Source organism: Sinocyclocheilus grahami, unplaced genomic scaffold (genome assembly GCF_001515645.1).
Source record: "Sinocyclocheilus grahami isolate Dianchi unplaced genomic scaffold, SAMN03320097.WGS_v1.1 scaffold1278.1, whole genome shotgun sequence".
Lineage (NCBI taxonomy): Eukaryota > Metazoa > Chordata > Actinopteri > Cypriniformes > Cyprinidae > Sinocyclocheilus > Sinocyclocheilus grahami.
In genome coordinates, this window is record NW_015506457.1 from 150,805 (window position 1) to 166,398 (window position 15,594).

Below are 15,594 nucleotides of genomic sequence, written 5' to 3' on the forward strand. Positions count from 1 at the left end.
ACACACACACACACACACTCCCTCTCACTCACTCACTCACTCACAGACACACTCACTCAGACACACTCACTCACTCTCACACACACTCACTCACACACACTCACTCTCACAATATACACACTCACTTACTCTCACATACACTCACTCACTCTCACATACACTCACTCACTCTCACATACACACACACTCACTCTCACATACACTCACTCTCACACACTCACACACTCACTCTCTCACACACACTCACTCACACACACTCACTCACTCACTCACACTCACACACACACACACACACACACACACTCCCTCACACACACACACACACACTCTCACACACACACACTCTCACTCACTCACTCTCTCACACACACTCCCTCACACACACACACACACACTCACTCTCACATACACACTCACTCACTTTCACACACACTCACTCACTCTCACACACACTCACTCACAGACACACTCACTCACAGACACACTCACTCACTCTCACACACACTCACTCACTCACACTCACTCACTCACACACTCACTCTCAATATACACACTCACTCTCAATATACACACTCACTCTCACATACACTCACTCACTCTCACATACACATTCACTCACTCACACACACACACACACACACACACACATTCACTCTCACACACACTCACTCACCCTCACATACACACTCACTCACTCTCTCTCTCACACACACTCGCTCTCACACACTCGCTCTCACACACTCGCTCTCACACACTCGCTCTCACACACTCGCTCTCACACACTCGCTCTCACACACTCGCTCTCACACACTCGCTCTCACACACTCGCTCTCACACACTCGCTCTCACACACTCGCTCTCACACACTCGCTCTCACACACACTCGCTCTCACACACTCTCTCTCACACACACGCTCTCACACACACACACACACTCACACACACACACACACACACACACATTCACTCTCACACACACTCACTCACCCTCACATACACACTCACTCACTCTCTCTCTCACACACACTCGCTCTCACACACTCGCTCTCACACACTCGCTCTCACACACTCGCTCTCACACACACTCGCTCTCACACACACTCGCTCTCACACACACTCGCTCTCACACACACTCACTCTCACACACACTCACTCACTCACATACACATACACTCACTCACTCTCACATACACACTCACTCACACATACACGCTCACTCACACATACACGCTCACTCACACATACACGCTCACTCACTCTCACACACGCTCACTCACTCTCACACACGCTCACTCTCTCACACACACTCACTCACTCTCACACACTCACTCTCTCACACACTCACTCTCTCACTCTCTCTCACTCACTCACACACACTCTCTCTCACACTCACACACACTCTCTCTCACACTCACACACACTCTCTCTCACACTCACACACACTCTCTCTCACACTCACACACACTCTCTCTCACACTCACACACACTCTCTCTCACACTCACACACACTCTCTCTCACACTCACACACACTCTCTCTCACACTCACACACACTCTCTCTCACACTCACACACACTCTCTCTCACACTCACACACACTCTCTCTCACACTCACACACACTCTCTCTCACACACACACACACACACTCACTCTCACACACACACTCACTCACTCCCTCACACACTCACTCACTCACTCCCTCCCTCCCTCCCTCCCTCACACACACACACACACTCACTCTCACACACTCGCTCACTCTCGCACACACTAACACACTCACTCTCGCACACACTCACACACTCACACACACTCTCTCTCACACACTCACACTCACTCTCGCACACACTCACACTCGCGCACACACACTCGCTCACACACACTCTCACACACACACACACTCTCTCGCACACACTCACTCTCACATTCACTCACTCTCACATTCACTCACTCACTCACTCACTCATATGAACGGCTTCATTTTAATGAGTCAGTCACAAAGATTCACTCAGGAGTCAGAAGTTTGAATCAGACTCTTTGTTCAGATTTGTGAGGCTGACAAACAACAGCATCACTGAATATGAAGTCACTTCCGGTTAGGTCCAATTCATTTATTTGACACTGATTACGGTCAGACTTTCACAAACCTTCATCACTCGGATTAAGAATTCATTTAAAGCACAGCCCCCAAAATATCAGACTTTAGCACCTCTTTTTACTTTGAGATCATTCTGAGGTTAAATACAGATTTAAAATCATAACTTATAGTTTAATAGTTATGCTAGTCAAATCATTGCATAGGAAACACTGACATCTAACAATGACTTGTTAGTTGCCAAAAATAAGCATTCGCATAAACCTAAATAGGAAATAAAATGGTCATTGAATAAGTATGTGTCCTATTCTGTATCTTAAACTCCTGACACATTGGTGTCTCATATTTTAGAGCAGTTAATGCAATTTATGAAAGTGGTCAATTAAATCTGTTTGTGTGTGAAAATATTCAGATGTAATCCCCTTTGTAATCGTTAACATTTTCATAAGTATCTGTAAATGAATTACACATTTTTTCTTAATAACTGTAACATTAGTTACATTTATTTTGTAATTAAATTACATGTAACAACTTACTCCCCACACTGATAATATTTAACATGAAAAAAAAAAATCAATTATGTTACATATAGAAGAAAAAAAACAACAACATGAATTTATATAACTGAAACCATTAGTAAAGCGTGGCTTCCTCACAGTGCTGTTAAAGACTCGCGGGGTGACTGCACTCAAACTAAACTACTCTGACCTTCCTGTCATTCTGTCATTTATCCACCAAGCATCATTTGCCGTCTCTTTTAACTTTGGAACACTTTTGGCAGCCCATCTGTTTGACCTGTAATGCCACACCCACTTTCCTTTCACATTTTTCCCGAACAGCTGCCGCAAAAGAAAGCGAAACACAAGCTGCTGTGAAAACCCAGAGAAAGCAAGTGTAAGCTCTCTATAGACTCACCTCGTGTCTGAAGGAGGTCAATCTCTTTGGTTAAACAATCAATATCGATCTGTAGAAGTCTATTCTTACACCTCAATTGCTGCATCTCCTCAATCTGAAAATAAATTTAGATGAACATGTCAAGTGTGTAAAAGTGAATTGCGTTGTTCTATATTTAACGCTTTGTTACTTTGCATCACGTCCATCATAAAAATCAGATATACAGACCAGATATACTCCCTAAATGCATCGGACTCAAGTGTGCTCAAGATTACTGACATCTAGAAAAAAACATGTTCCGAGGAAACTTACATAGATTATATAAGCATATCGAGAAGCACCAATTTCATAACGAATCATACTCAAACTGTAGTATATGTGACCCTGCAGCACAAAAGCAGTGTTAAGTCGCTGGGGGATATTTGTAGCAATAGCCAACAATACATTGTATGGGTCACAATTATACATTTCTCTTTTATACCAAAAATCAATAGGATATTAAGTAAAGATCATGTTCCATGAAAATATTTAGTACATTTCCTAACGTAAATATATCAAAACTTAATTTTTGATTAGTAATATGCATTGCTAAGAACTTCATTTGAACAACTTTAAAGATGATTTTCTCAGTATTTAGATTTTTTTGCACCCTCAGATTCCAGATTTTCAAATATTGTTCTATCCTAACAAACCATACACCAATGAAAATATTATTTATTCAGCTTTCAGATGATGCATAAATCTCAATTTCGAAAAACTGACCCTTTATGACTGGTTTTGTGGTCCAGGGTCACAAATATGCCCTAATCTAGAGGAGATGTTTTCCTAAAAGCATTAACGTACAGATGGTATCTGACAGGCTGAGTTGGAGCGCTGCATTCGTCTCCGTGTGAGGTCATTCTCCATCTCGTTGACTTCTTCTTTCAGCTTCTCCAGCTTTCTCTTCTTCTGCTCCAGTTCATGCCACAGTCGCTCCATGCGTGCTCTCTGATGCACCAGCAAAGCTGCAAGTTCACACGGACCATCGTCAGATACACGTGGAAAGAAACTAATCACACAAAAACAATACCGCAGAACATCTGATCAACTAGCATTTAGCATCACGTGAGCATTTAGTCATCCGAGACTCAATATATACTGCATTCCAAATGGCATAAACAATGCACTCATATTTGGTAAGCAGATTATGCAATGCAAATGTATTTAGGTGCTAAATAATTAAACAGGAAATATTAAACATGCTTGTATTTCAGCAGCACTACTGACATTAGCGAGTATGTAATCATAACAGAAAATTAATTTGTTTGAGTTTTTTACTAACATGGGACTATTATTACATGGGGTAGTTACAAGTGGTGTCAAAATTAGAGCGTTAACGCAGGCGATTAATTTTTTCAGTTTAACACGTTAAAAATATTTAACGCAAATAACGCAGGGGCGGGGCTAGGGTTGGCCACCCCAATCACAACTGCTGTTTGTCACTTTTTCTCTTGACAAGAAGTGCATTTATTCAGTCACAGAACGACGTTTCAGACGCGTGCTCCTCTTGACTTCAGCACCGGAAACGGTACTGTGCTCGCAGCGCGTGCTCTTCAATTGCACGCACAAAGGCGCCGGCGCACACTGTAGCCTGTATCCTTTCATATCAAAGCACGAAATAAACTACGTGCATGCAATGTCGTGGTCAGTTAAGTCATGAAGTTACCAAAAAGGCGATTAAAGCTGCCTTAAAACTGTGCATGCATGTAATATATTTTATATGAGTCACATTTAAGAACATGAAATGGTTTTCAAAACTGTCCTGGAGCAGCCCAGCACTGTCTCCCTCATCTAACACACCCGATTCAGCTCGTCGGATCATTACTAGAGACTTTAAGACCTGAAGTGGGTCAAAGAAATAGCAGCCAAAACAACCTAATAACCAGCTGCTGTGATGTCTATTAATCAAAGGACAAAGAAAAAAAAAAAGAGGAAAAAATAACTTTTATAGCTTTAAGGATTCATCTATATTTCATTTAGAATTTAGTGTTTGATAACTTAAATTTCAATTACTGTATATTTCTGCTGAAGGGCACAGGTAAATATTACATATATTATAATGGGTTTATGTGAAAATTGTTTTAAAGTTCACTTTTTTTAAAGTCTAATAAATGTTAAAATTGATAGCTCAATTATACTGTAATGTTGAAAGGTTTGTCAATGGTTAAATATTAGGGGGGGGGGGGCAATTTTATAGAGAAATCAGTTTTGGTATAATTTGATTCTGGCCTTCAGTCATAAAAAAAAGATGCCATTAAACAAATATTAAAATATATACTGTCTTTATGTTGTTTGTACATTAATTGGAAGATTGAATGTGAAATTATTGCAATATAAAAGTATATTTAAAAACCTTAATGTTAGGTGGGATTAATTGCGATTAATTTCAGGAAAATGTCCAATTAGTTAATTTTTTTAATCGATTGACAGCACTGGTTATTACATTAACTATTTTTACAGGAGGTCAAATACGCTGTAAAATTCACATGCAGTCCAGAAATCGAGAAACTACTGAGACGGTCTAGAAGTTCTGGTAATTACTACATTACCCCACCTCCCTATAACACTAATCTCATCAGAATTGGACCGTACACACGTTCACAAACATGTCCAAATACATATAAAACACACACACACGCACCATTAACAGCTTTACCAGTGTGTAATGATCTAGTGATGCCAGAACATATACAAGCATTGAGGGGTCTTTAAAGTAGTAAACAGTTTCTCTGCTCACGCATAAACTTGGTTATTCAACAGACCAATATGAAAACTGGAAGCTTAAAAAAAAAAAACTAACACTAGTTTCTCTAATCTTTTTGTATTCTATTTGTTTTCTTTTTATTTATTATACAATTAACAAAAGCAAAAAAGGCCTCTAAGCGTGCTTTCACACCTGGCCTGTTGTTTCAGAACCTGGCGTGTTTCCCCCGTTAGCTCGGTTCGTTTGGGCATGTGTGAACACTGCAATCGCGCTCGGATCCGCGCCAAAACAAAAGTTCGAGATCGCCTGAACGAGGTGGTCTCGGCTCGATTGAAAACTAACTCTGGAGCGGTCCGGTTGAAGTGAGAAAGCAATCCGATCCAACAGACCAACGAACCAGGCTATATCACAATGCATGATGGCTGCCCACTGCTCTGGGTGTGTGTTCACAGTGTGTGTGTGTTCACTGCTGTGTGTGTGCACTTTGGATGGGTAAATGCAGAGCACTAATTCGGAGTATGGGTCACCATACTTGGCCACATGTCACATCACGTCACGTAATTACGCAAGTTCTGTGAAAAGCATTAGCTTTGTTGTTTTGCTAATACCTCAGAATGAACCTGTGAGTGTCTGTGGGTGAGCACGTCTTCGCCATTCAAAATAAAAAAGCGCACTTTTTCATTTTATAATTCCGTCTTATTGCTCTTCTTCCTAGTAGGTGCATTTTAAAAATGTTTTCCCGATGAATCCTGGACTCCTGCTCAAAATGATAAATATAACGACAGCTAAAAAAAAAAGCTGTTGTTGTTCCGTCCTGACGGATGACAGCCGTGACAGCTCAGTGGAATCCCGGAAAATAAACCGTGGAACTTTTACCAATACGAGAAGTTTACTCGCGCGTGACTTTTATTAACACATTATTGTAATAATTGTAAACCCTGTTTCGGAACAAAGCGATCGATCTACAGGTGTGAAAGCAGCCTAACACTAGCTTGCTCTTTTCTTTTTCTATTCTATCGGTTCTCTTTTTATTTATTTTAATATAAAAATAAACCTTGCTACGTTAAGCTAACTGAGACTTGTTATAGCACTTGCATATCATTGCTCTTTTGTTGATTTTGATTGCTTCCATTGTCCTCATTTGTAAGTAGGGCTGGACGATACGGCCAAAATTTATATCACGATATATTTCTTAATTTCGGTTGATACGATATAATTCCGACATCGATATGAACACTATTTATCTGAAATAGAAATCTTCTGTAACATTATAAATGACTTTATCATCACTTTTGATCAATGTTAAGCATCCTTGCTAAATAAAAGTATTAATTTCTATAATTTCTTTCCCAAAAAAATTATAAAAAATTATACTGAATGGAATAGTGTATAATGTTACAAAAGCTTTTTATTTCAGATAAATGCTGATCTTTGGATCTTTCTGTTCATCAAAGAATCCACAAAAAAAATGTACTCAACTGTTTTAAATATTGATAATCAGCAGAGCAGCATATTAAACTGATTTCTGAAGATCATGTGACACTGAAGACTGGAGGAATGATGCTGAAAATGTACCTATGTATGATCACAGGAATAAATTGCAGTTTAAAATCTATTTAAATATAAAGCAATTTTAAATAGTAAAAATATTTCAACATTTTACTGTTTTTGCTGTACTTTGGATCAAATAAATGCAGGCTTGGTGAGCAGAAGAGACTTCTTTAAAAAACAAAAAACATTAAACATCTTACTGTTCAAAAACGTTTGACTGGTAGTGCAGGCTGATTATTCTTATAGATTGAAACAAATGTGCTTCAGCCAGAAAAAAGGGTATGAAAAGTGCTCCGAGTCGCTGCAGAAAGCAAAAAAATTGAACAACAACAAAAACTGGAAACGTTGCTGGAGATGGGCTTATTTAAAATGCAAACTGCTTGTCTGCCAGCAGGAGGCGCTGTGAGAGCGGCAGAACTAGCGGTTTCTCCAGTAACGGCTGTAAACACAGCAGCTCACTCATGAACGCTACTTTATCAGATAAACATACCATCTAAACTATTCTGAAGACAGTCGGTTCCCTTCAGTGATACATTCATATAAAACACCAGAGACGTGTTATGATTTTGAAACGTGCAGCGCTCATGTTTATTCAACGAAGTCAAACGTCACAAATACATCAATGTATGGGAAACACTGGTGATGTATATCGAAATATCGGAAATGTGTTTAAAAATCATATCACCGTTATTGAAACAAATTATATCGCGATACATATTGATATTGAATTATTGTCCAGCCCTATTTGTAAGTCACTTTGGATAAAAGCGTCTGCTAAAAGACTAAATGCAAATGTAAATATTATCTGAAGTGTCTGCTAGGAGCTTAAGAAATAAATGAAAATGAAGTGTTACTGGACAACTGTTAGAGTTAAGGCCTTTTCACACTGAAAATTCGGTGCAATGACGCTTTTGAATCGCAACAATAGATCCCTATAGGCCTTTTCACACCAGGCACGATCATTCGCAGCCTGAAAAAGCAAGGATTCCCCTTCTAGGGAACTAGAGGGCACATTGGGGAATACAGCTGCATGATCGGTGTCTGAAGCACGTGTGAAACAACGCCAATCTATTGGTCCACCTGGCCCATGACGTCATAGACGGGATACCCGGAAGTATAGAAGGGCACCTGCTGAATACGTCATCCACTTAGCTGTCTGAAGGAGCCATCTGTTTGAAGTGCGTGTGAGAGACCAAGGCAGATGAGCGCTGTGGAAAGTGTGTGCTTCCGTGCCTGAGGTTTCTGACACTTGAGGACACACACGATCTATGCATTAAGTGTCAGATGCCGCAGATACTATTGGGTTGTTATGACGAAGTGTGACCACGGAGTCGTTTCAGCCTGCTCCTGCGAGATCGTGGGTGGAGCTATATTCAGCTCGGCCGTGCCTCTCTAATATGCATGTTATTGTGTGTGGAGTGCTTCGCTGGGCGTGAATATATTTAAATACTCTGTGGAGAGAGACTTGCAAGCTTTCTCTCCCAGGGAGTTTCAGCACCTATAGCGGTTATGGAGAATTTCTCTTCCCGAGTTAATCCGGATGGGTTTAGGAGTGGGCTGCCTCCCCAGGCGTCTGAGTAGTTTTAAGTGGGCGGTCCCTCTGAATCCCGCTTAGTGGGTTTGGGCTAAGTATACTGCTTCCCCTCTTCAGGGCTCAAGTAAACAGTCCCTACTCAGAGTGTAGCTGTCTGCAGATGGTTATGCTCCAGTTCAAGCTTATTTTGCTCTGGAATAAGGCAGTCTGAGGGCAGCTATTTTGTAGCCTGGCTTGGGTTCCCCTTGGCACAAGTTCTCTCGATTAAGCGCTGAAGTCTTTGTCTAGGAATCTGCTATTCGAGGATAGCTGTGTTCCAGCTCAGAGACTGCTCCCATTTTTAGGGTTTTTAAATAGTGGTCTCCATGAGCCCCTTGCATGGACTGTGCTATCTCCCCTTTTAAGTAGATGGCCCACTTCTGTGGTCTGGGCGATCTTCAGCCTTATCTGAGGGAACTGCCATTCGAGGATAGCTGTGTCCAGCCCTCTAGTGTTTTGGCCACAGCTTACATCAGGCTTTGATCTGGGACTAATGATGTTTATGTGTTCGCTCTTAAAAAATAATTTACTGATGGCCCGGATCTCCCTCTTGTGAGCTCCTGGTCAATGACACGGTGTTTCGCTAGCCTACTGTGGGACTGACATGGACTGGGAACCTCCTTAGCACAGCCATCTGAGGATAGCTGTGTTCTTGCTCTGCAGCTATTTCTCCTTACCAGGGTTTAAGTAGCTATCTTTGAGCTCCTCTAGTGGCTTTCTAGTTAGTATCTTCAGTGGTCTTGTGTATCCAGGCTTATATGGCTCACATAGCATAGCTATCTGAGGATAGTTGTGCTCTTAACTTGGGTGTGGGGTGTGGCCCTTGATCTAGTCGGGTTCCCCATTTCTGCCAAATTGTGTGAGCGGCCTGTGGCGCAGTGGCATGGCCCCTTTCTGAGGAAAGGCTTTGTTCATGTCTGTCGCTTCCTTGGTGCTCCTCCACCAGGTGGACAGGCACGCGCCTCGGCATGACATGGTTGGATTTTGTTCCCCAATATGCCCCCTAGGGGGCACAGCATGGAGTTCCCTAGAAGGGGAACGTCTCTGGTTATGCATGTAACCATGGTTCCCCGAGAGGGAACGAGACGCTGCGCCCCCTCGCCATGCCTACGGCCTGCCTGTTTACGTCTCCTTCAGACAGCTAAGTGGATGACGTATACAGCAGGTGCCCTTTTATACTTCCGGGTATACTGTCTATGACATCATGGGCCAGGTGGACCAATAGATTGGCGTTGTTTCACACGTGCTTCAGACACCGATCATGCAGCTGCATTCCCCAATGTGCCCTCGCAGCGTCTCGTTCGCTGTGGATCTCGCAAGCCAGATTTGAGGATCACTGCTATAGATCTTCCGTACTAAAAAAAACAACATAGAGTGAAACATTTTCTACACATGAAATATGAAAGCAAACAGACATAAGATTATGACGATATATTTTCTGCATGTGTTTTGTGTGCAGCTCATGGTATTTTTATAACAAGAAAAGGATGTTGACAAATGATAAGCAGTGTAGCGTTATTAAACATACAAAGAGTGCATGTCTGCCTATTATAGAATCAAAATCAACTATAGATCACAGTCAGAAGTTATTCCAAGCACTTGATGATGGTTTAAAGTGGGTTTTAAGCAAATTAATTACATACATTTTCAAATGTGGCTTAATGCAAATTGTACCTCTAATTAAATTTTTTGCCTTTTTCACATTGCTTCCAGTGTGACACGGCCTTTAGGTGTCATATGGGCTATATAAGGCAAACACAACACTGTTCATTACATTTCACACACACACACACACACACACACACGCATAAGGAGCTTGGCTTTCATCTCCAGCTGGAAGTTAACAACACAGTACTCCGTTTACGACCCCAGTTTTTCTGAGCATGTCTGGGTTCTCAGTTTTATAAGGTTTTACAACATAAAATATATAGCATGCCTCACACTAGGAAGGCTGCTTTCTATATGGGACACAAGTGCTTGTGAACATATCTGGCATTATTCTCAATATTGGCTAATATACAGAGAAAGAGGTGAAAGCAGAAGAAAGATTATTTGCTGTACCAGAATTTAAAGTCCCCCTGTAGTCAAAAATGTTATCCTTTAAAACTCATCTTTGATCATCAAAATGACATTTAAATGTTTTTTATTGTAAAAATAATTTTCTCATGCCTTAAAATGCTTGAATGCAACTCTACACCCTTGCCTCATTTACTACACGCGGATCTATGAATACACAAATTAGCCCCGCCTCCACTCAGTCACACAGCAGCCAGCCATGAGCCAGCGCCTCCTGAACCACTAACTGACCGGCAGTAAACGCGACACAATGGCAAGTGGAAATATTGGTTTATTTAAGCCATATGTGTTTGAACCAGAAATAAGCTGGTATGCTCAACGTAAGCAAGGAGACTGATGGCTAACTTCGTGAGGTAACATTATTTGATTGCGCTGGTTCGTACACGGATAATAACTGATAAAACCGTTTTTACTAGCGGACAACTACAGTGGATACTGTAACATTCATTAAATGTACTTACTTGACGATGTTGTGTCCTCAAAATGCCTTGAAGACTCAAATGCAGCCAAGTTTGTGATGCACGTGTGACGTGCGGATGTCAATGCGGGAGAGGTGCGTCTGATTTCGGGCTACTTTTACACTGCTGTCGTGGGTTATTATTCAAGTTAGCGGTTCTAAATACAAATAAGCGCTAACAGCACATGACATCGTGAAAATAGGTGGAAATATTAACAGTTAGTGAAACAGCTACAGAAAAAATATAACTGCTACCAGAATAACCTGGCTGCCTTCTCACTAGACCCTCTGCTTTGCAGCACAGTTAATGATATGCTAATTGGTTATTGAATTTTGTGACGTCGCAAAAAAAAGGCTGTTTCAAACCGCGTTTCTGTGACTGCCTTTGGGAAACTACGGTTTTAAGGAGAAAATACTCAGCAATGCTGTTGATAAATGGATTGGCACATGGTTTGTCTAAAAGCATATTAAAAACACCACATAGACAAATAAACAACATTTAAAAAACTTGATGTTCACCACAGGGGGACTTTAACACAATTACATTTTTTCTAATGAACACTATGAGCAGATCAGATGGACCATGCGTCTATTTTCGGTAATTATTTGCTTTAATGTCTAGCAACCTAAAATCAGAAGGATCAAAAAAGGTAAATATCTGAAATAGCCTAGGCTGGTGGTGAGGACAGTTCTAGTTTAGAAATCTTAAATATCTTAAATGTAAAAATATCCTACAAAAAGATCATCAAATAATGTATTAAAGGATTTGTTTACTTCAAGAATGAAAATTTTCCAATAGTTTACTCACCCCCATGTCATCCATAATGTTCATGTCTTTCTTTCTTCAGTCACAAAGAAATTAAGTTTTTTGAGGAAAACATTCCAGGATTTTTCTCCAGTGGACTTTCATGGTGGCCAATGGGTTGAAGGTCCAAATTGCAGCTTCAAAGGGGTCTAAATGATCCCAGCCAAGGAATATGGGTCTTACCTTGCCAAACGATTGCTCATTTTCTAAAAAAATTTAAATGCTTGTACTTTTTAACCACAAATGATCATCTTGCACTAGCTCTGTGATGCGCATTAAGAAATCATGTTGGAAAAGTCACGTACGGTTAGTTCTTTGTCGGTGTACTTTGGTTCAAAACGGTAGGGTAGGGTGAAAATCTCATTTTCTCCTCCAACTTCAAGGGTGTTTGACTTTCTTTGCATGTTCGCTTTGTAAACAATGGGTCGGTGTTTCCGCCTACGTCACGCATGACCTTTCCAACACTGCATAATGCGTGAGGTCAAGCTAGTGCAAGACGAGCATTTGTGGTTAAAAGCTCTTTTTTTTTTTTTAGAAAATGAGCAATCGTTTGGATAGATAAGACCCTTATTCCTCGGCTGGGATCATTTAGAGCCCTTTGAAGCTGCAATTTTTGACCTTCAACCCGATGGCCACCATTGAAGTCCCCTATATAGAGAAAAATTCTGGAATGTTTTCCTCAAACCTCAATTTTTTCGAGACTGAAGAAAGACAGACATGACCATCTCAGATAACATGGGGGTGAATTATCAGGAAATTTTTATTCTGGAGTGAACTACTCCTTTAAATCCGAACGGAAGGCATCGTAAAACACAATCAACAAAACACCAGAGCTGGAGAAAGTGCTCGCCCTCACTGACGAACGTACCTTGTGTGTACGCAGCATCGTCCGCACCCATGCTGAGTCTGTGCTGCTCCGAGCTTTTGTCCTGGTGAGGTGAGAGCGGGTCGGACTGGTACAGCGGATCCGGCTCCACGTAATGGTGATCGCCCGGTAGACTGAGCAGGTTAGTGGGCTCAAACGTGGGCGACACCACCCCAGGAGACACAGCCGGAGGTTTATTGGGGGAGACAGTGATTTTGAAGGTGTATTTGGTGTTGGGCTGCGTCACCACCACACGAGGAGACGTGGCCGTGCCTCCGGCTCCTACAGAGGGCCGGGATTTGGGCGGGTGGTGGTGTATGTATGCAGGGCCCATGCTCACCTGGCTCCCCAAAGCTCGCAGACCGGCAGAGCCCTGTAGCGCGGGATTGGCAGAGATATAGACCGTCGGCGGATTCCTCGCCCCTCCGTCGTCGGCTGACGCATTCGCAGAGATGTAGAACTTGGGCTGCGAGCGAGGGGCGTTGGGAACGAGGGCACAGTCGTCTGCAGCGGGCGGGGACGGGGAGATGTACACCGTGGGCTGGCTGCGACTCAGCCCGGCGCCGCCGATCGAGATGGGAGTGGAGGGACCCGCGGACGCAGCCAGCGAAGACGACGCTGGACAGGACGAAGACGTGGAGCTACAGGCGGCTCGCGGCGCAGAGCCGGTGCGCAGGAGTGTTGCCGTTGACCCTCCAAACACCCTCTGCGGAGACTCCAGCTTTATCTCGATCTGATTCTTCCGCGGCCCGGTCGAGATGTTCTGGATGTTGTACTGGCTAAAGGAGGACGAGCTGGAGGAAGGCGAGGGTGTGGAGGAAGCGGCCTGTAAGGCCACGGCCGAGGGAATGGAGGGCGCCTGGGTGTTGGTGGGCGAGCTGATGGGCATGTACACGTGTGAGGTCTGATGCTGGCTGCCAGTCCAGGAGCTCTGGGAAGCTGCAGGGTGGCTGATCTGGTAGATCTGCTGAGCAGGCTGCGAGGTGGGGCTGTACTGAGCTCGGCCCTGCACCTGTCGCGTGGAGCCTGGCTGGGTCACGTACGGCCGGATGTAGATGGAGTTTGGGCTGTTCAGGCCCGACTGAGGCCCTCCATGGATGTGCAGGGAGGTTGGCGTGTTGCGGCCGGTGTTGGGCGCAAGCGTCACCGTTATCGGGTTGAAGCGTGGGGTGGGAGGCGGTCTGTGACCTTTGCCCCCGACCTGGTAAAGGCCCAGGTCCTGAGGAGGCTGTGGCTTGCGAGTGGACTCCATGGTGGCGAAGGCGCCGAGACTCACAGGCGTGTGTGCTGGCACAGACGGCGTTTCGGGCTGGTAGAACTCGGAGAGAGGGGATGGTACGGTCAAAGGCCCATCGCTCGCGCTGGGGGTGACAGTCCTGCTGCCATTCATCCTCATTACATCTCGCTGCACAGCGCCATGGGTATTCTGAGAGATGCCGAGGTTGAGCTGGGTCATGTGATTGCGAAGATCTGTCGAACTCTGGCTGCCTTCGCTATACAAGAAACCAGGACTCACCTTGGTCAGGTACTCGCAACACGCAGCTAAATTGTTCTTATTCTGGGGAGAGAAGAGAGAGACAAGTCTGTCAGCTTCAGATCAAGTAGATACTGTATGTGTGGGTCACTTTTGTATACAGTTAGTTCCATATGTATTTGGACACAGGCACAATTTTTATTATTTTAGCTGCTGACCAAAACATATTCAAGTTAGAGTTATATAATGAATATGGGCTTAAAGTGCACACTCTGAGCTTTAATTTGAGGGTATTCACATCAAAATTGGAGGTTAAAGGTTAAGGAATTACAGCTTTTTAATATGTACCTCCCCCCTTTTTCAAGGGACCATAAGTAATTGGACAGTTGACTCAAAAGCTGTGTCATGGACGGGTGTGGTCTATTCCTTCATTATTTCTACATCAATTAAGCAGGTAAAAGGTCTGGAGTAGGGATGTTCATTTTAACCGGTTAACCTAACCGACCGTAATAATTTTGACCGATTAATACAATCAGTTAAACGGTTTAAAAAGTTATTTATTTATTTTTCAGTAATTTACCAAAATATTTAAAAAGGTTTGCTGCATGGTTAAAATACGCTATGCACATAAACATTTTTGTTTTTTAGGGAAAAGAAAAAAGACAAGTCGCGTATAAGTCGCATTTTATTATTTCATTTTCAGAGAAGGTGCTGGCTCTTTTTAAGGATAAATTGGATTTGGACCCACTCAACATCGGTATACAGAAAGTTCAACGAGTTGGAAAAGCTCTTAAAGTACAGGATGAAATCCGGAGTCGGCCTCGCCCAACAATGGTGTCTTTTTTAAGAATCAAGGACAGAGATCGAGTGATGGCCAACGCATTTATTTTTATAAATGAGGACTATCCTGAATCAGTTCGAAAGAGGAGAAAGGAACTGATTCCTAAAATGAAAGCTGCAAGAGAAACAGGGGACATTGCTTTCTTAAGGTACGATAAACTCATTGGTCATAAGCGGCAAGCAAAGGAGAAGATGTGAGAATGTGACAAGGATCAAAGGTGCGAC

The 15,594-nt window shown here is 42.7% G+C and overlaps 1 protein-coding gene across 4 annotated transcripts in view; it reads right to left on the reverse strand.

Moving 5' to 3' along the window:
- The window catches only part of tab2 (TGF-beta activated kinase 1 (MAP3K7) binding protein 2), a 66,419-nt gene that overhangs the window by 8,234 nt on the left and 42,591 nt on the right, over positions 1 to 15,594 (reverse strand). For all 4 annotated transcript variants that reach the window (XM_016254746.1, XM_016254745.1, XM_016254743.1 and 1 more), the window contains 3 exons: positions 13,059 to 14,613; positions 3,829 to 3,989; positions 3,007 to 3,100 (listed from right to left, as the gene is read on the reverse strand). In XM_016254746.1, the coding sequence (XP_016110232.1) occupies positions 3,007 to 3,100; positions 3,829 to 3,989; positions 13,059 to 14,613 (1,810 nt within the window). The remainder of the gene's footprint in view (positions 1 to 3,006; positions 3,101 to 3,828; positions 3,990 to 13,058; positions 14,614 to 15,594) is intronic.